General features: G+C 41.6%; 1 protein-coding gene across 1 annotated transcript; it reads left to right on the top strand.

Moving 5' to 3' along the window:
- The first annotated feature begins 3963 nt into the window (after positions 1-3963).
- Positions 3964-4858, top strand: TAS2R1 (taste 2 receptor member 1). Its single transcript, XM_024752525.1, is given in 2 exon segments — positions 3964-4778; positions 4780-4858. Coding segments are annotated over 2 exon segments (894 nt in total).
- The last annotated feature ends 17519 nt before the right edge of the window (positions 4859-22377 follow it).

The following is a 22377-nucleotide window of genomic DNA, read 5'->3' on the forward strand; positions in this document are numbered from 1 at the left end:
ATTTGTTTTTTGGTTTGGTTGCTCTCTTCTCTTCTTCTTTTTAATTACTTGTTTTTATTTAAATAATTTTTCTATATTTTTTATTTTAATAACTTTCTTTTCTTTACTTGTTTTCTTTCTTTTTTTTTCTTTTGCTCCCTTTTCTTCTGAGCTGTGTGGCTGACAGGGTCTTGGTGCTCTGGCTGGGTGTCAGGCCTGAGCCTCTGAGGTGGGAGAGCTGAGTTCAGGACATTGGTCCACCAGAGACCTCCCAGCTCCTTGTAATATCAATTGGTGAGAGTTCTCTCAGAGATCTCCGTCTCAACACTAAGACTCAGCTCCTCCCAATGACCAGCAAGACCCAGTGCTGGACACCCTATGCCACACAACTAGCAAGACAGGAACACAACCCAACCCATTAGCAGAGAGGGTGCCTAGAATCATAATAAGGTCTCAGACACCCCAAAACACACCACCAGCCTTAGTCCTGTCCACCAGAAAGACAAGATCCAGCCTCATCCACCAGAACACAGGCACTAGTCCCCTCCACCAGTAAGCCTACACAACCCACTGAACCAACCTTACCCACTGGGGGCAGACACCAAAAACAATAGGAACTATGAACTTGCAGCCTTCGAAAATGAGACCCCAAACACAGTAAGGTAAGCAAAATGAGAAGACAGAGAAATATACAGCAGATGAAGGAGCAAGGTAAAAACCCACCAGACCTAACAAATGAAGAGGAAATAGGCAGTCTACCTGAAAAAGAATTCAGAGTAGTGATAGTAAAGATGGTCCAAAATCTTGGGAATAGAATGGAGTAAATACAAGAAACATTTACCAAGGACCTAGAAGAACTAAAGAGCAAACAAACAATGATGAACAACAAAACAAATGAAATTTTAAATTCTCTAGAAGGAATCAATAGCAGAATAACTGAGGCAGAAGAACAGATAAGTAACCTGGAAGGTAAAATAGTGGAAATAGCTACAACAGAACAGCATAAAGAAAAAAGAATGAAAAGATTTGAGGACAGTCTCAGAGACCTCTGAGACAACATTAAACACACCAACATTCAAATTATAGAGGTCCCAGAAGAAAAGAAAAAGAAAGGGAGTGAGAAAATATTTGAAGAGATTATCATTGAAAACTTCCCTAATATGGGAAACGAAATAGTCAAGTCTAGAAAGTGCAGAGAGTCCCATACAGGATAAATCCAAGGAGAAACACAGCAAGACACATATTAGTCAAACTATCAAAAATTAAATACAAAGAAAAAATATTAAAAGAAGCAAGAAAAAAGCAACAAATAACATTCAAGGGAATCCCCATAAGGTTAAGAGCTGATCTTTCAACAGAAACTCTGCAAGCCAGAAATGAGTGGCAGGACATATTTAAAGTGATGAAAGGGAAAACCCTACAACCAAGATTACTCTACCCAGCAAGGATCTCACTCAGATTCGATGGAGAAATTAAAACCTTAACAGACAAGCAAAAGCTAAGAGAATTGAGCACCACCAAACCAGCTTTACAACAAATGCTAAAGGAACTTCTCTAGGCAAGAAACACAAAAGAAGGACAAGACCTACAAAAACAAACCCAAAACAATTAAGAAAATGGTAATAGGAACATACATATCGATAATTATCTTAAATGTAAATGGCTTAAATGCTCCAACCAAAAGACATAGACTGGCTAAATGGATACAAAAACAAGGCCTATAAGACACTGATGAAAGAAATTAAAGATGATACAAAGAGATGGAAAGTTGCACCATGTTTTTGGATTGGAAGAATCAACATTGTGAAAATGACTATACTACCCAAAGCAATCTACAGATTCAATGCAATCCCTATCAAACTACCAATGGCATTTTTCACAGAACTAGAACAAAAAAAACACAATTTGTATGAAAACACAGAAAACCCCAAATAGCCAAAGCAATATTGGGAAAGAAAAATGGAGTTGGAGGAATCAGGCTCCTGGACTTCAGACTATACTACAAAGGTATAGCAATCCAGACAGTATGGTACTGGCACAAAAACAGTAATATAGATCAATGGAACAGGATAGAATCCCAGAGATAAACTCATACACATATGGTCACATTATCTTTGATAAAGGAGGAAGGAATATACAATGGAGAAAAGAGAGCCTCTTCAATAAGTGGTGCTGGGAAAACTGGGCAGCTACATGTAAAGATTGAAATTAGAACACTTCCTAACACCATACACAAAAATAAACTCAAAATGGATTAAAGACCTAAATGTAAGGCCAGATACTATAAAACTCTTAGAGGAAAACATAGGCAGAATATTCTATGACGTAAATCAGAGCAAGATCCGTTTTGACCCACCTCCTAGAGAAATGGAAATAAAAACAAAAATAAACAAATGGAGCATAATGAAACTTAAAAGCATTTGACATTGAAGGAAACCATAAACAAGATGAAAAGACAACCCTCAGAATGGAAGAAAATATTAGCGAATGAAGCAACAGACAAAGGATTAATCTCCAAAATATACAAACAGCTCACATTGCTCAATATCAAAAAAACAAACAACCCAGTCCAAAAATGGGCAGAAGACCTAAATAGACATTTCTCCAAAGAAGATATACAGATGGCCAACAAACACATGAAAGAATGCTCAACATCACTAATCATTAGAGAAATACAAATCAAAACTACAGTGAGGTATCACCCCACACTGGTCAGAATGGCCATCATCAAAAAAATCTACAAACAATAAATGCTGGAGAGGGTGTGGAGAAAAGGGAGCCCTCTTACACTGTTGGTGGGAATGTACATTCATACAGCCACTATGGAGAACTGTATGGAGGTTCCTTAAAAAACTAAACATAGAACTACCATATGACCCAGCAATCCCACTACTGAGCATATACCCTGAGAAAACCAGAATTCAAAAAGAGTACTGTACCACAATGTTCATTGCAGTTCTATTTACAATAGCCAGGACATGGAAGCAACCTAAGTGTCCATCGACAGATGAATGGATAAAGAAGATGTGGCACATATCTACAGTGGAATATTACTCAACCATAAAAATAAATGAAATTGAGTTATTTGGAGTGAGGTGGATGGACCTAGAGTGTGTCATGGAGTGAAGTAAGTCAGCAAGAGAAAAACAAATACCGTATGCTAACACATGTATATGGAATCTAAAAAAAAAAAGGTTCTGATGAACCTAGGGGCAGGACAGGAATAAAGATGCAGATGTAGAGAATGGACTTGAGGACATGGGGAGGGGGAAGATTAAGCTGGGAGGAAGTGAGAGAGTGGCATGGACATATATACACTACCAAATGTAAAATAGATAGCTAGTGGGAAGCAGCCGCATAGCACACGGAGATCCGCTCAGTGCTTTGTGACCACCTAGAGGGGTGGGATAGGGAGGGTGGGAGGGAGACGCAAGAGGGAGGGGATATGGGGATACATGTATACATATAGCTGACTCACTTTGTTATACAGCAGAAACTAACACACCTTTGTAAAGTAATTATACTCTAATAAAGATGTTAAAAAAAAAAAGGAAGACTCACAAATGTTAAGTAGAATCACACCTGCAGGCACAATTAAATATTCATGGTAGAGATGAAGGATTGAGAAACTTCCACTGCTTATGTAGTGGAGGAGCCCTTCTCCCAGCCTTGAAGGTGATTCCACCATTTGCTTGTGATGAAGTTGAAAGCTAAGTAGACCTGGAAAATGCAAACACGATCATTAAGAAGCAAATTGTTGCTAGAGTCTCTTCCTTATTTTACGCCTTGGAACTAAATTGAGAAAACAGTGATACAAACAAATGTCTACCACATTGTTACCTCATTGCCTTTATTGTTAAGAGTCATGTCCTCCAAAGGGATTCTAATCTAGTTGAAGAAAAACAGAAAACTTGAATAATCCAAACTGTCCAAAAATCTATAACTATATCATTTTTTTACAGTAGGTGAGTTTTTCTTCTCGAAATGCTGGTGTCTCACCTCATTAGCCACCTTTGTTTGGCAGTGATACAATTTCTTATTGGGGTTTTAGTAAATGGAATCACTGTGGTTGTGAATGGCACTCATTTGATCAAGCAGAGAAAGATGATTCCATTGGATCTCCTTGTTTCTTGCCTGGCGATTTCCAGGATTTGTCTGCAACTAGCCATCTTCTACATTAACCTGGTTGTTCTTTCCTTGATGGAATTCCCTCAGCTTGCTGAGAAGTTCATAATTCTCACATTTATAAATGAATCGGGACTTTGATTTGCCACATGGCTCAGCCTTTTCTACTGTGCCAAGATTGCCACCATTGCTCACCCACACTTCCGCTTGAAGATGAGGATATCCAAGTTGGTTCCTTGGCTGGTACTTGAGTCCCCGCTATATGCATCTGGCATGGATGTTTTCCACAGCAAACATAGGTAGATATTTTCCAAAGAACACTTCCTGGGCCTTTTCTCCCCAAATGCAACCACTCAAATTAAAGAAATACCTGCTTTACAGTTTGCCTTTCTTTTTGATGAGTTCTCATTGCCATTACTTATCTTCCTTATTTCTTCTCTGCTCTTGATATTTTCCCTGAGGAGACACACCTGACAGATGAGGAACACAGCAACAGGCCCCAGGAACCCTCACACACATGTGCACATCAGCACTCTTCTCTCCATCCTGTCCTTTCTGGTCCTCTGTCTCTGCTGCTCCATGACAGCTGCTTTGCTCTTTTCTCAAATTTTCAACTTTAGAAGCTTCATATTTCTGTACTGCATCTTGCGGGTTGGTTCATACCACTCTGGACACTATTACCTTAATTTTAGGAAATCCTAAAATGAAACAAAATGCAAAGAAATTGCTCCTCCACAGAAAGTGCTGTCAGTGAGAGAGAACTTTGATCCAGTCAAAAAACTGGCAGTTCAGTGAGTTAACAGTGCCTGCCATGCCTCCCTAAACAAATGAAGAAGTCTGTTCATAAATAAACAAAACATCATCTAAAGATTATTTGTCCAACCTGAGACATTTTTATGGATTCTTTCCTTTTTCAAAGGGTTACACTGATTTTCAAAGCATAATGCATGTTGCTGGATTACAGCAATGTAATAAAAAAAAAAAAAAACCCTTGCCAGATATTACCTAACTGTTGAAGACTGGGTAAGTGGTACAGGGATCTTTCTGTATTATTTCTTATGACTGCATGCGAGTCTACAATTATCTCAAAATAAAAAGTTTAAAGAAAAAGGGAAGCACATGTTTGAACTTGTGATGGCAGAAAGATGCACGAATGTCGTGGGGACCCTGTGTGTCTGATGCCTGGTCTTAGATGATTTATCCTGGCTGGAAGCGCTGATTGCTCATTTCTTGTCTACCTGGATATTATTTCTGCACTATTTGTTAGAGTCACAGACAATAGAACCATTTTTCCTCATCAGATCAGAGAGGAAGCTGAGGACAGGCTGTCTTTCTCTGTCCTTGTAAGCAGGCTCACCTGCTCCATGGTGCCAAGATCCTAGGTGCCATGGTGATGTGTCCCATCAACTGGTAAAAAGGCAGACAGATAGAAGAGGAAGAGAAATCAAGGGCTGAACTCTCATTTTCCATTTCCCCTAATTGGACAAACTGAACAGACAATAGCTTGCAAATATATTTCACTTTGCACTTGTGTTCTCAGCTTTGGGACCCTTTCAACTGATGGTGGCAATTTGGAGCTCCTATCACGTTGCATGTCTTCCCCATGAAGTGACATCAGTAGGTGGGTGGGCTGGAGGTATCTCCATCTGCTTGAAGTCACAAATGCATTTTCTATTTGACGATGACGTTGGATGCTAGCTAAGATATATATGTATATTTCTAAAACAACCTCAGAAATCTTTTGCTCCCAGTGAAGCAAAAGATGTTCCTCATTTTGGCTATAGCTTATAACTTCACACATGATGATAGAAAATGTGTTTAGGTTTGGATTTGCCAATCACCAATAATGTGGATTCAAACATTGGTTTATAAGCCTAAGACATGCAGGTGTGGTTGTACTAAACTGGGGTCTTTGCTTCAGAAGATCCAGGGAAATATTCATCTTCCTGGGTGTGGGAAAGCTCTGAGGCTGTTCTTCCTCTTCCCACAGAGGAAAGAGCAAAATAACAGCCTTGGTCTTCCTGCTATTTTGTTTTCCCATGTCCCAATAGGTGGGAGGTTTATAGCTAATTGTGCACTCAGGTGGTCAGCTCTGGGAAGAGCAGTGGTGTAACAGAGGTGATGATTGCCCCTTCCTTTGGAGGGGACAGTGAGGAATCACTTTTGTTTTCTGTACATCTCAAGTTCAGACGCCTTATCCTTGAATCGTGGTGTGTATACCTGCAGGTGGAGAAAAGGAGAGCAGAAGAGATTGCAAATATTCAGGGGAAAACTTGTAAATATACAATTCTCATGTGACTTTTTTACTCAGATGCCAAATTCTCATTCAATTTCAGGCAACTCCTGCTTTAACAATGCTGGTTAATGAGATGAATACGAAGGTACGATTGTTCGTATGCTTAAAAGTTACCAAAGTTATAAAAAAGATAATGCATGCTAAAGCAAACTCTTCTAGAAACGCTTTTGCAGTCCACTTTCCTAGAAATATATTTCTTCCAGAAACATCGCCTAGCTATCACGTTGATGGGTAGGGCGTGGGACAATAATTGCTCCATCGTTGAAGCAAAAGTAACTGGGTCTTTTTTGTCTCTGGAGCCACCCTTATGTGGACTCCCTAACCTTGACAAATTGTTTTTGTCCTGCTCATTTAGCATGGGGTTAGCCTCTATCATGGTACGGCATTGTCCTCCACCCCGTCCCTGAATTTTTTGAGATGGATTGGGACACAGTTGCCCAGGAGACTTGGCTGTGGGATCACATGCCCATGGGTCCAGCCAGAGGACTGCTGACTGCAGGATGAGACGCTGTCCACCCTTCCCCTACTTCCTGTGGCCTTCCTGCTCAGTCAGTAACAAAGGAGATGGTCAAAGAGGCAGGCTCTTATTGAAAAGGGGGCCAGCAATAGCATTCCATTCCATTTCAGAGAGAGGTCAGACACCCCCAAACCAGGAGACAAATGTTGCCACTTTGCATCCCATTCTCCATTCTGATGTTGACCCCTTCAGTGCCCAAAGTCCAGGGATTCTCTGAGGTTTCAGTGACCATAAGATTGTGGCTCCAACCAAGAAGGTTAAATCTGTGTGCTTATAGCAACAGATTTCTCAAAATGTAAATGCTGCAACAATTTGACTCAGGAAATAAACGCAACGATTTTTAAACTCTCCCAGATTAAGAATGCCTTTTAAATTCTCAATCTCTCATTCAAATGTAGTAAAGGCTTGAAGTTAGAATAATCTGGACCTAAAAATGGGAGGAAGACATTAGCATTTAATGTTTACTTGTCTTCTTTAGGTTAGGGACCACCCATTCTAGAGACTTCAGACAGTTTAAATATTATGCTCCATGTGCTTAAGTACAGTCATTCTTGTCAAACTATAAGTATTCTAATTTTAGGCTTGGGAAATCTGATTTCCACAACTTTTGGGCATGTAGACCTATATCTCATTGGGTGAGAGGAGGGATAGGTAGCCAGAAATATCCAAGAAAGAAAGAAACCAGCCAGGTCATGCAAATCAACTTTGGCAATCAGTGGGATAACAGATGTTGCAGACAGATGGCGCTCATATTGGAGAACAATTCAAATGACGGGGCAGGGAGACTCACCTGTTTTAAAGACGGTCTTGCTAGGGTATGAGTTTGGAATCACATTAGAGATTGTATTAACATAAACTTAATGTCAGTGGTATATTCTTTTTAAAAGAATTATTCTTTTGCCACCTAATCATTGTAGACTGTCATCTGAAAACTTTATGCTGGGAAAAGGGTAGGGACTGAGAAAATCAGTCACCACGAGCTGAAAACATCAAGATTTTTGGGGGGGAATCAACATAAATTCAGATAGCTTGTGGGCTTTTGTTTCATTTTATTCCTATTTAAAGCTAGCATCTCCCCCTCTCTCTCTCTCCTTGATACATTAGACCACCCGATGCATCACTCCATACCTTTGCAGGACGAAATAATGATTGCGTTTGAGATGTGATTTAAACATTTGGTGTCGTATCTGTGACATCTGGATCTACTTAATCATTCTGGTTGGGGGTCAGGTTGGTGATTTTAGCCTGTAATTTAAAACATTCAAATCAATGAAGTGTGGGTTTCCTTTTTTTCTTTTTGGTGTTCTATTTGTTTCTGTTTTAAATGTTTCTCCACAAGATCAGCAATACGACATAATTTTGAATAAAATATCTACTTAAATCTCTGAAAACATGTCTGTTTTTAAAATAAATGATGACTGAAGATTCATTTTATTTCAACCTCAACATTCCTGAGCGAAAACACACATTGTGACTGTTTCAATTTTTGAGGTTGGAATACATGTTCTTAAGTGAAATCTTTAGTTTCTAGTAACTAAAATTTCCTCCTCCTATAGATTTGTATAAGTCATATAATATAAGCACGCACCCTGTGTTAACAAGGTAGAATTTGAATTTAGGAGTATCTAAGGCCCCTTAGCTAGACTGGGCTCAGCACATGGTAAGCACGCTCTGAATGACCTAGATTCCAGAACCACTGGGGAAACTTCAGATTCTTCTGAAGATAAGCAGGTAGAAAAGGATTGGAAAAAAAAAAATAAGTGGCTAACAGCTAGCTAGGATATTGTATTACTAAATATATGGAAGGCCCTCTGGCCACAAACTCACTCATTTGGAGATCAAGAGCTATGCTTTTTTTTTTTTTTTTTTTTTTTTGCGGTACACGGGCCTCTCACTGTTGTGCCCTCTCCGTTGCGGAGCACAGGCTCCGGACGCGCAGGCTGAGCGGCCCAGCCGTTCTGCAGCATGTGGGATGTGGGATCTTCCCGGATGGGGTCACGAACTCGCGTCCCCTGCATCGGCAGGTGGACTCCCCACCACTGCGCCACCAGGGAAGCCCAAGAGCTATGCTTTTGATTGCAGATTAATAAGTTTTACTTCACTTGAAACCTGGAGAATTGGCTTCCAGAAAGCATTGACCAGCTATAGTCAAAAAACTCGGTTTCATGACAAGTATTCTCTAGCATATGCACCACTGTGTGTCTGCTGTCATACTTGAGATTCTTGAGTCAAGGACTTGTGCCTTTGATCACGGAGGCATGATGTCCTTAATGGCACTACTTGATGACGGATGTGGAGAACAAGTTCTATGGGAGGAGAGAGGAAGCCTTGAGCATAATAATTTAAATTGGAAGGCTAAGTAGATTTGTGTCATACCGTATAGAGATCAGAAACTAATCCATACACAAGACAAACCACTGTCTTCCAAAGCCAGTAATTTGGTCTCCTCAGTTCTTGCTAGAACTGCCCCTGCTTATTTGGGTCATTTATTTAACGTCTGTGCAATGCCGTAAGCGCAGTAATGAGCTGAGCCTCTGTTCCTTGATCTATAAAATGGGGATGATAATGATAGGTACCACATGCTTAATAAAGTTCCAGGTATGTAATTGTGAGCAGTAATGAAGGCAAATCCCAAGTAAAGGGGCTGAAATAGATATGGTCACAGGGAATCTCCAGCAGCACCTTGGGATGGGGTGGGGGGCATTGGGAAGAAACTTGTTGAACAGTAGAGGGTCATATTAAAGCCTGATTTGGAATCTAGACCCAGCACTCGTGAACTGGGTGACTTGACGAGGCTGAAGCTCATGTTTCCCCATCTTTGAAGTGGGCACACAGATTATCACAGGCTGAATGAGATATGCTAATGAACCAGTGGAATCCATGCCTGGCTGCTGCTAGTGGTGTTTTTTGTTGTTAAACCATATGTAACTGCTGAAATGGGGCCATTTTTGATCTGCTGAAATGACAGTTTCCTACAGTTCACCCCAATAATCATCAAACAAGCAATCACAGAGTTTGGAGGAGAGCTAATTCCAGATAAAGGAAGCAGCATGTGTAGAGGTATCTGGCAAATAAAGGAAATAAAAACATAGAAAAGCGCAAGAGTGAAAGGAGGAATGAAGGGTGTATCAGGCTGCTTTGCTGCAATAACAAGTGGGGCCAGCATTTCAGTCCTCACAGCCATGAGTTCATTCTCACGTGTGCTGCATGATGGCTGTGAGTCTGCAGCAGTCCTCTTGCTCTTCTGAGTCCCGAAGGAGCAGCCCCTGTTTGGGATGCACTGTTCTTGAGGCAGAGGGAAAAGAACAAAGGCTGGGAAGTCACAGGGCAGTTCTAAAGCTTCTGCCATATCCACTCCCTGGGGCAAGTGGACAAATCCAACATAAAGAGGGGAGAGAGATGAAATCGCACACCAACTATTTGGGAATATAAACAATTCTACCATATGAGAAAGTAAAATGGGGAAGCTGCTGGGCAGAACAGCTTGGTGGCTCCTCAAAAACTTAAACATAGAATCACCATATGCCCCAGAAATTCCACTCCCTGGTATATGCCCAAGAGAACTGAAAGCAGAGACTTGAACTAACACCTGTAAACTGATATTCACAGCAGCATTGTTCACCATTGCCAAAAAGTGGAAACAACCCAAGAGTCCATGAATGGGTAGCAAAAATGTGGAATAGACACACAATGGGATATTATTCAGACACAAAAAGGAACGGGATTCTGATACACACTACAATATACATGAACCTTGAAAACACTGTAAGTGATAGAACACAGACACAAAACGACAAATCCTGTATGGTTCTGATGCTGAAAGCTTGGCCTTTGTGCAGCAGTGTCGAAGCTTGGAGACAGCTTTGGGTGAAGTAGAAAAGAAAGCTCTTATTGCTTTGCTAGGCCAAGGGGGACACAGCGGGTTCCTGACCTGAAAAACTATGTGTCCCAAGCTGGGAGGATCTGATGAGGAGTTTTACAGCAAAGGTTCAAGGGTGGAGTTGCTGATAAGATTAGGGTGTGTGCGGGGCCTGCACTCCTCTAATCTGGTCTCAGGTAATCTTCTTGATGAGCTTCTCTGACTCCTTTAATATAGCCTCAGGTGGTCTTTCTATGGTATGAAGAATGCTGACATTGTAAAGCTCTTAAAGACATTGTTATGTGTATCCCTTGGGGTGGAACCAGGACCCTGCCCCAAGGCTGCACTGCTGTTTCTTGGCTACCCCTCCCTTGTCTTTTCATCCCCTCCTTTCCTGGATTAGCAGCTGTTGAAATCTTCCCTTTGGAACTCAGGGAAAATCTTGGAGGCTGGAGTCAAGAAACAGGGGACAGTAAGGCTTCCATGCCCAGGAGCCCCACAGGGTCCTGCTCAGCTTCAGTTCCACTTATATGAGGTACCTAGAGAAGGCGAACTCATAGAGACAGAAAGTAGAATAGAGGATACGAGGGATTGGAGGGAGGAGAGAGTTATTGCTTCATTGGTACAGAATTTCTGTTTGGGATGATTAAGAATTTCTTAGATAGTGGTGATGGTTACACAGCACTGTGACGTACTTAATACCACTGAATTGTACAGTTAAGGTGGTAAATTTTCTGTTATGTATGTATTACCACAATAAAAAAATTCTACCAGAAAAGGAAACAGGCAAGGGCTGGGTGCACTATTTTATTTTTAGTTTAATTTTTATTCTATGTTGGAGTCTAGTTGATTTACAATGTTGCGTTAGTGTCAGATGTACAGCAAAGTGACTCTTTATACATATATGTACATCCATCTTTTTCAGATTCTTTTCCCATCTAGGTTATTACAGAATATTGAGTAGAGTTCCCTGTGCTATACAGTAGGCCCAGGCTGATTATCTATTTTATATATAGTAGTGTGTATATCTTAATCCCAAACTCCTAATGTGCTGTGGTATGGTTCATGGGCAAAACAAGTCAAAGATAATTCTCCATCATGAATTAACTCACTGTTAAATCTTAAACCAGCCTTCCTCATTAGAATCAGCTTGTGGGAATAGATAAATATTACGAACCTAGATGCTTTTAGAATCTAAATAGATAATTACCATTCGAATAGGAGATACTACTCCTCTAAGTACACAGGCCTTGACAGGACGTTGACCTAAGAATATGCAGTGGTTGTTTAGAATAGAGAAAAAAATCAAGTCCTCTGACATCATCTTTAAAAAGTTCATCTCAAGGGTCAAAGACAAATAAACCTAAAAAGTAAATTTCTTTCTTTCTTCCTTTCTTCCTTTCTTTCTCTTTCTTTCTCTTTCCTTCTTTCTTTCTCTTTTCCCTTTCTCCCTTTCTTCCTTTCTTTTTCTTTCTTTCTTTCTCTCTCTCTCTCTTTATTTTTCTTTTCCTTTTTTTTTTTTTAATAGGCAGAGGGCACTTGGGGAAAATTGCCAGGGAATGGAAATTCTTACCCCTCAGGGCGTCGAAGTTGTACTTGATTGGCTATAGCAGAGAATTTTAAAGGTTGATTCAGTCACTGGTAGATAATTCAGAGAGAATAAACTGATTACAAACGGCCCGCTTCCAGAACCTTCAAAAAAACACTTCCCTGGATGGAACCAGTATCTGTCAACATGAGACCCCAAATGGAGCAAGCTGGGGTGCCTCTTTGGGGATCGTTGACCTTGTCCAGTTATGAATGTGACCAGCGTTTAGTTCAGCTAGCTTACCTGGGCAATTTCAGCTGAAAATGTAGTACTTTTCTTTTTTTCCCCTGCTTTGTTACCCTCCAGGCTTCTGCCCTTGCAAATCGCAGCTGCTTCTTCATCCCTTCCACCCAGATCTACTGGAATGTGCTTATCAGTTACAGGCTTAGCGCCACTCCTTCTAAAGAATTCCTGGAGGGATCTGGAGTATGAATAGCTCTCGTTCTCCCTGTTTTTACAGGAAAAGAATGAACGGACCTTGTGTGAAATAACTCTCCAGCATGTTCTCTTAGGGGCTTTAAATTATACTGGAGAGAACAAAAATAAAATAAAGCAGAACAGGGCAGACAAGCTGGCAAAGACTAACTGAGAAAGGCACCTTGGGCTCTTGGGGCTGAGCCTTCGGGGCCAAGATCAAATGAGACCTGGTGGTTTCCCTCTGAAGTGTGGAGCATCCTGAAGGGACTGTGGGCTCCAAAGGTCCAGCCATCCTCTCACTGGGCTGGAAGTGGGGATTTTTACATTTTCAATTAGATTTTTTTATTTACTGCAAACGTGGAAACGACTAACAAGTAGTGAAGAAGAAAATCATCCAGAATTCACCTCCTAATAAATCAGCCATTTTGATCTGTCCATGTTCCCTTTCAAATGCTGTGAATTAAAATATTCAATTTTTACCTTATTATCATCATGACAAAGGTATATTTTTTATAAATTTCATTTCCTTTATGATTTTTTTTCTTTTTGATTATTTTAATGACTACAGAATATTCTGTCGAGCTGATACGTAGCGCCATGCCTAGAAATAGAGGCAACATATATTTGTTGAAAAGATGAGTTAATATATTTTATTTATCTACTTCTTTATTTGGGGCATTGAGTGTGCTTCCGTTTTGACTATTTTAAATAATGTTTAATGGCTCTTATGATTTTTCCTACTCTTTGCATAATTTCATTAGGAAAAGTTATTGGAAAGAGGATTCCTAGGTCGGTGACTATTAAGCGCACCAGCAAATTCCTTTATAAGAAGATTGTACAGATTTGCTGGACTGTCACTTCGTAATGCATAAGACAGCTGGGATTTTTATGTCCTGAGCAGCACTGTTTGGTTAAGACTTTTTTTTTTTTTTAATATTTGCTAATCTCATAGGTGCAGAGAGAGTGAGAGATTTCAATTTGCAAATCTCTTTTAAAATAATTACTGAGTAACGTTTGCATTTTATCTTCATTTTAGAAGCCTTTTCCTACGGCCTGACACAAAACTGGATCAGCTTTTAACGTTTCTCAAGAAACCTTCTTTCAGCGAGTCGGAGGGTTTCAAAGTGAGCATGGGAGGCGTCCTGCATTGGCTCTGTGTGGCAAAGGGGACAAGTTTGAGTCACTGGACTCTCCCTAACCATTTAATGACCCGCAGCACAGAGCCTGGCCCATGGTGGCTGTCACTATGTGCTGTCACTAAATTCTTCTAGGGCAGAGGCCTCAGGCTCAGGGTGGCCCCCGGCTGGCAGGAAAGGCTCTCAGGCAGGATGTGTGTGGAAGACCGTGAGGTGTTATTGACAATCCTCCACGAAGCCCTCTTGGGGTTGGCAACTACCTCTTGCTTCACATCGGCCAGGCTGTCCTCACATGGTCATCAGTTATTTGTTAAATCCTCATGGTGGTGTGCAAGGCGGCTTCACTTTCATCCTCACTTTCCAGATTCAGGATGGGGCCCTGGGGATGTTGTTTGTCCAGGATGCCTCGGCCGTTAGGATCCAGGCTCAGGTGATCTGACTCCACAGGCCTTGCTTGGAGGGCTGCCCTGCAGTGCTGGAGCACAGGCACACCCTGGGCTGGGTGTGAGTCCTTCAAATCTTACCTGGAGTGAGGTTTACCCAGAAAGAAGGTCACACGTGTGTTAAATGATTACCCCCGTCTTCTTCTTTATTATTTAGAAATTAATATTGAATCAATAATACATGGAAGTACCAATGATGATGCAGATGATGATGTGCACTAATTGTCCTGATCTTAGCATTTTAAAAACTGAGACCTGAGGAGGGTGTTATTGATCCCACTACCAATGAGGAGACTGAACCTCAGAGATGGAGTGGCCTGCACAGCCATGACTTCCAGCGGCTCTCCTAACTCATGTGCATGAGGGACAGGATAGCAACGCCGGCCCTGAGGGGGTGCTCAGGGTGGGATGCTCAGCAGCGGGTGTGGCGCATAGGACTGTGGATGATGGAGGAGACAGCAAGCAGAAGCCACGTGCACAAGAGAGTGGCCAGGGGGGTTCAGGAGAGAGGCTGGTACGTGGGCTCAGGGTCGTCATAGGCGACCACGGGCAGCAGGAGGGGCGCTGGGCCGGGAGAGATGGGAGACCCTCTAGATGTGTTGCTGGGACAGTGGCAGACAGGATGGAGGGTCCAGGGCTGGCCAGAGTTCACCTTGAGCAGGAGAAGGAGCTAAGAAGGAGGTGGAGAGGGACCTTGAGAGCCGCCTGTGGGCCTCGTGGTTCCTACAAAGTAGGGGCTGAGGATGGCGCCTCAGGGACACCGCAGACCTGCGCTTCCGCAGTCAAGCACTCGGGAAATTCCCAGTACCCTGACCAGCAGACTGCCTGGAAGTTTCCGCAGAGCCTCTGCTGGTGGGTTTTCACAATATGAGGGACCCTCAAGTCACGCTATGGGGGTGACAAGACCCAGGGCAAGGGGCTGGCCTAGCCCCCTGAGCAAAGCTGATTTTCCAGACCCTCTCCATCTGTTTAGCAATGAGCCCTGTTTCCTCATGTACATTCTTCCTGCATCACTCAGGTTTCTCCAGGTATAGGTGAACATTCTCCTTCTTGGATTAAACTGAGAGAAAACCTGAAAGGGACCATGGAGGAGACCCTTTTCCTCGTTGCTCTAGACCAGGTTTCTCAACTTCAACACTATAGGTGTTTGGTGCTGGGTAATCATTCGGGGGGACAGGCTGACCTATGCATGGAGGTGATGCATGGCAGCACCTCTGGCCTCTGCCCATTAGATGCCAGGAGCGGGACTTCCCCTCCCTGTTGTGACAGCACGAAATGTGTCCAGATGTTGCCAAGTGTCCCTCGGGGCAAAATCTCCCCCAGGTGGGAACAACTGTCTTAGCAGAACTCGTTTATTTTACTGTAAAAGGGAAAATGGACTAATAAATATGTAGATGGACGCTTGTATAATTTAAAAGTAATCTGTGACTATGGTACTAATGATACAATTAAATAATAGAGCACTGAGTCTCTGTGAGTATCACCTTCCAGATAAAACTCAGAACTGTGCCATTTGAACCACATTCAAATTCTGTTTTTGTCTTTCTCCCAGAAGCTTTCCCCTCGACATGGTCTCCCTTGTTTCCTGTTTCAAACCACTGTTTATGGCCTCTGAGAAACAGCTGTTATATCCCCCAAATAAGGACATTTCAGTGGTATGGGTACATACTAGCCTCATCCTTTTGCTTGTAGCTCCTCTCAAGGAGGATGCCGTCCTTAAAGCTCAGACAACACCATCTGATGCTCTGCGTGGGTTTTAGAGCACAGGGTGCAAATGGGGGCAACTGCAGTGGAGGAAGACCAGGTCAGACGCTCCTCTTCCGCGGCGTCCACTGTCTGCCTGCCGGGTCACTGGGGGTGCAGACGAGCCTCTGCTGAGAGTTCAAGGGTGTCTCCAGCACCGTCATCCATCACTTCTTTAGATGTGTTGGGGGAGAGGTCAAGTCAAGCAGGCAGGCTGTCCAGCCAGCAGTGCTATTGCCCTTCGCCTCCTTCCTGAGAAACTATGTGTGGCCACTCTCAGAGCTGGGGACAGCACTTCCCCCTGAGGAGGGACTGTGCCTTATCTGATGGGAGCCCATGCAGACGTCCCGGCAAATTGGCGACAGGTTGATTGCTCTCTGGAGACTCTGACAGCGCAAGCAGGGCGAGTGTCACGAGGAATGTGTGTGAGTGTAACAGTGTGGAGAGCTAGTGTAACCGTGTGACTCTGCTTTTGTTTTGCTTTTTTATAATTTTTATTGGAGTATAGTTGGTTTACAATGTTGTGTTAGTTTCAGGTGTACAGCAAAGTGATTCAGTTATACATATGTGCACTCTTTTTTAGATTCTTTTCCCATGTAGGTCATTACAGAGCATTGAGTAGAGTTCCCTGTGCTATACAGTAGGTCCTTATTAGCTATTGATTTTATATATAGTAGTGTGTATATGTCAATCCCAATCTCCCAATTTATCCCTCCCCCTGCCTTATCCCCTTGTAACTGTACATTTGTTTTCTACCTCTGTAGTTCTACTTCTGTTTTGTAGATAAGTTCATTTGTACCCTTTTTTTAGAGTCCATATATAAGTGGTATCATATATTTGTCTTTCTCTGAGTATGACTCTGTTTTAATTTTCTTTTTTTTTTTCTCACCAGAATGCTAGGGGGACCAAGAGAGACAGCCTGGTTAACATGTAAATATAAGTCTTTACCAACAGAAAGATACCAACAGAAAGATAAACCGCATCCTGATAGAATTGAGGGAGGGAGAGTTCTTTCCGAGCAGAAACTCAAAAGTCAAAAATTCGCAGATCTGATGACAGAAACATTTCAAATATCTCTACAGAAAAATAATCTGAAAGATAATCATTAGAATATTGGGAAACAATCACAGCCTATACAACAGAATTAATATTAATATAATAAGAACTGTCAGAAGCAACGAGAAAAGATTTAGCGTGCTCAACAGAGCCGGCAAAAGGTAGGATGTAGGTGATTCAACAAAGGCTGGAAAGTACATGAGAAATTTGTACCCAAAATGCAAACTGGAACAGCGATTGGGTAGAACCATAGTTCAGCTAGCAGGTAAACAAAGATGCAGAAGGACGCGGTAGCCAGAGCTGGGGATTCTGCGGGTGGAGGACGTGGTGTGCCGGCAGGTTTGGTTATCAGCATAGAGTTTTTTGAGAACCGTTGGCCATTGTACCTTGAGACTGGAAAGTCTGAATACTTTGACCTGGCAGCTCCACATCTCAGTACTTAGTATCAAGAAATAGTAAGTACTCCAAACAAAAATTTAGAAAGCTTCATGACGTGAAGCTATGAAGGCAAAAATGTGGAAAACCCTAAATGACTAGGAGAGAGTTTAAATAAACCCCAGTTGAACCATACAATGGAATAATCCTGCATCTATTAAAAATATTTATGTTGACCTACACTTAACGGACATGAGGATGTTTATAAAACACGAAAGGCAAAAAAATAGATTTAAGGTATTACAATGATTTTATTTATGTAAAATATATAAGTATACTTACATATACTTATACATAAATATATAGAAAAATTGGAAGTACATGTATCAAAATATCATTCAGTAGCTATCTGTAGATTTGCCAATCAGAATGATTTCATTTCGTCTTCTCTTATCTGTAGTTTCTAAGATTTTGACAGGCAACATGTATTATTTGTGTAATAAGCTAATAATAAAAGCAAAATAATAAAAATGAAAAGAGACACTGTGACTTTTGAGCAGCCTTTTCGCTACCTATTCTGATTCTTGGAACTTGTTCGAAGTGGGTGACTCTTTCTGACTTCCCACTTTCTGCCTTACCTTCAAAGCTGGGCTTTGGTCTGAATCCTCCAGACTCTCCTGTAGCTCTTTCTCTCATTTGTATCAGGCCCACATCCCATGTTAACTCCTGCCCAGACGTTCCCCGCGGGATCCAGCTCCTTTAGGCTTCTGGTTTCACACCAGGAATGAGTTCCCAGAAGCAGAATTGAAAGCGAAAGGAGGCCTATGGGCACCAGCGGCTGCTCTAAAATATGTAAATCTGGTTTATCGCTCTGCTGCTCAAAATCCTCCATTGTCTCACCTTCACATTCATAATTAAAACCATACTCTCCCTGTTGCTTATAAGATCCCATGAAATCTGAGCCCTGGCACCTCCCTGAATTTTTTCCCCCTCTCTTTACCTTACCTGGTCTGCATGGGACACAGTGGTCTCAATGCTGTTCTAGTTAACACACCAAGTCCATTTCCACCCCAGGGCCTTTGCACTTGCTTCCCTTAGTCCAGAAAAATGCACAGTCGGCCTCTCTTCCTCACTTATTTAGGTGTCTGCTAGAGTGTCACCCCCCTTAAGAAGCTTTTCCTGATCATATAATCTAAAACAGAACCTTCCTCATCACTCCATTTCCCCTGACTTACCTTTATATTTCCATTAAGCTCCTCAATCACCACCTGATGAGTTGTTCGTTGTTTGTTTATTGCCTCTCCTGCCTGTAACAAAACTCCATCATGGGGAGATTTTGGCTTGTTCTTTGCTGTATCCATAATTCCTCCCCCCCAAAATTCCTGGTCCATATTTACTGGTGAAAAGAAAGAGAGGGAACAATAGTAGAAATTAATGAACTGGAAGATAGAGAAACAAAATCACAAAAGCAAAAGCTGTTTTTAGAAAATAGAAAACAAACTACTGAGAAAGCAGATTAAATCAAAAAGAGGAAGATGCAAAGAAATTATATTAGTGATGACAAAGGAGGTAAAACAGGTAAAGGAAAAGTTTTAAAAATTATGAGACTTCCCTGACCGACTTCATACAATAGAGGGAAGATTCCGCTGAGTTGGCGTCCCTGCCTGCCCTGACGCCCCCTGCTGGCCATCTGGACACAGTGGGGACAGGCCCAGCCCAGGTGAGGTGTGGGTTGAAGCTTATACAGAATTAGATAATGACATGAGAGAAAAATCACACAAATTTACATACTAAAAAGCTGACAAATATCACAAAGATCGTAAAACCCAGAAAAATCACATGACATTGTTATTAGCAGTAGCCGTAACCGACTTTTTGCCACATGTCTGCAATGCTCACTTCTCTGGGTTTTCCTTGTACATTTTTATTGCTTCCTCCTATGACAATAATTTAGCAATATCATTTTCTGTAGAGAGAACAGAAAGCTAATTCCATCTTTCCTCCAGCAAGGTTGACAGAAATTTGTTTTTTATAGTTGATAGTTTGGAAAAGCTGCTTTCGGCACCACCTCTGTAAATGGCAATATCACAGTGGTGACATTCTGTGCAGTTTCTTGCTCAGTGGGTCCTCCCAGCGGGACTAGGGAGGGATGCAGAGTCAAGGGAAGCCCTCGGGCACCTTGGGTCTTCCCTGGCAGGCGGGTGGGGTGGGTGCAGGATCAGGTCAAGTCCTCAGAGGTCCACAGCCTCCATCCCCCAGGCTCTCCGGATATGGCCTCCCCCAGTCACTGTCTCAGTGGCAGGTCCATCCTCCCACCAGGGGTAGTCCTCTCCAAGCAGAGGACAGAGCAGCACCTTCAGATCCTTCTCCTTGAGTTCAAAGATGCTCCATGAATCCACAAGAGACAGGCTGATGCTGGGGCCACAGGATGGAACATGGTACTGGCAGTTTTCTGGTCCCCAAAGGAGGGTGTAAAGGTGACCCTAGGATGGGGCATGGCTCCATACCTCTGGCCAGCAGCTGGAGCTGCTGAAACCTCCCTGCATCCCTGGAGGAGAGCACAGCTTGTGTAAGCTTCGTTCTCTTCGTGCTAACCTCACTGCTGAGTAGAAGCCAACTTTGGAGTAGGTAGGAATGGTTCAAAAGCCTGCAGGAGGGACAGATGGAACTGCCTTCCAGGGTAAGGGGACAGGATTTACTGCCATGGTTATGCTTCCAGGTGTTCTTCTACATGTGTTCTTGTCCTGGTCCGTCTTCATTCCTGCCGAGTCCTAGTATTGGTTATTAATCCCCTCCCACTCCTTGTACCCTAGACAAGAATGCTCACCTTGCTTTTATATCTGATGTTTAATTGTTTGTTTTCTATATGTTTTATGTCATTTTTTCCCCTCTATTTCTCTATTACTGCTGTTTTTTATGTTAGATACATGTATTCTAGTGTACCATTATAATTCTATTTTCATTTATTTTACTATATATTTTTGAGTTATTTTCATAGTGGTTGCCCTGGGGATGATAAGTAATGTCTTATCATATAACAATCTAGTTCAGATTATATCAATTTAATTTCAGTGTTATGCAATGACCTTGCTCTTGTATGGCTCCATTCCCTCCCGCCCTTGTGTGGTATTATTGTCACAAATTACATCTTTGTAAACTGTATGCCCATCAACACAGATTTATAGTTATTTCCTTATGCTGTTGTCCTTTACATTTGATAGGAGGAAAAAAGTTACAAATAAAACAATCATTTATACTGTCTTTTATATTGACCTATGTTCTCACCTTTATTGGTGCTCTTGATTTTTTTGTGTGGATTCAAGTTGCTGTCTGATGTCCCTTCACATCAACCTGAAAGACTCACATCAGTAGTTCTGGTAGGGTAGTTCTGTTAGAGATACATTATCTCAGTTTTTGAAATATGAAACTATGTTCATTTCTCCTTCATTTCTGAAGGATAGTTTTGCCAGATATAGAATTCATGGCTGACAGGGTTTTTTTCCCATGCTTTGAATATGTCATGTCACCTACTTCTGATCTCCATGGTTTCTGATGAGTAATCAGCCATCAATCTAAAAGAGGATCATTTGTACAAAGTCAGTCACTTCTCTCTTGCTGCTTTCAAGATTCTCCCTCAGTCTTTGGCTTTTGACAGTTTGATGATGATGTATATATGTGGATAGCTTGAGTTTGTCTTACTTTGAATTCCGTGAGCTAATTGGATGAGTAGATTGTTTTTCATCAAACTTGGGACATTTTCAGCCATTATTTCTTCAAATATCCTTTCTTTCTCTTCCTTTCTCTCCACTCCCTCTATGATTCCCATTATTCATATGTTGAGAATTTTGCTTGTGTTCCACAGGTCGCTGAGACTGTGTTCATTTTTCTTTCTTTCTTTTTCTTTCTGTTTCTCAAAATAGATCATCTCAATTGACTATCTTCAATTTCACTTAGTGTTTCTTCTGCCTGCTCAGAACTCAAGTTCAAGAGCCTTGAAGTGAATTTTTCATATTAGTTATTGTACTTTTCAACTTCAGAATTTCTATGTGATTTTTAATGATTTCTATTTCTTTATAGACATTCTCTATTTGATAAGACATCATTTTTTCCCTTTAGTTCTTTAGACACAGCCTTCTTTACACTTTGAACATATTTGAATAGTTTATTTAAAGGCTTTGTCCATACTCCGGTTCCTCTTCAGATCATATAAATCTTTCATCTTTGTCCAATAAGTCCAACGTCTGATCTTCCTCAGAGACAGTTTCTATTGATTGCTTACCCCCTGCCCACCTGCTGTGTATGGACCATGCTTCCTTGTTTCTTTGCATTGTCCCATAATTTTTTGTTGAAAGTCAGACTATTAAAATAATATAATGTGGCAACTCTGAAAATCAGATTTCCCCCTGCCCCACCCTGGATTGTTGTTGTCATTGTTGTTTGTCTGGTGACTTTTCTGAGCTAATTCTACAAAGTCTGTATCTTCCTCATGTGTGGCCACCGCGGTCTCTGCTCAACTTAGCAGTCAGCTAGTGATTGGACAGAGATTTCCTTAAACGCCTGGACACCAATGTCTCCCAGTTTATTTTTTTTCAGGCTGTCTATTTGGCATTTACTTATCAAAAGGCCACAATATAACTTTTATTCTCGGGAAGCAAAGGCCAGAATGAAAACAAAGACGTGTGATCATATTTCCAGAGTGAAAAACAAAACTTTTATAAAGTTGACAGATAACATTTATTATCATATATAGATGAACCAGTTTGCAGGGCAGAAATAGAGACCCAGCTCTAGAAGACAAATGTATGGACACCAAGGGGGTTAAAGTGGGGGGCTGGGGGGCGGT

This window comes from Neophocaena asiaeorientalis, unplaced genomic scaffold, assembly GCF_003031525.2.
Source record: "Neophocaena asiaeorientalis asiaeorientalis breed wild unplaced genomic scaffold, Neophocaena_asiaeorientalis_V1.1 scaffold52, whole genome shotgun sequence".
Classification (NCBI taxonomy): Eukaryota; Metazoa; Chordata; class Mammalia; order Artiodactyla; family Phocoenidae; genus Neophocaena; species Neophocaena asiaeorientalis.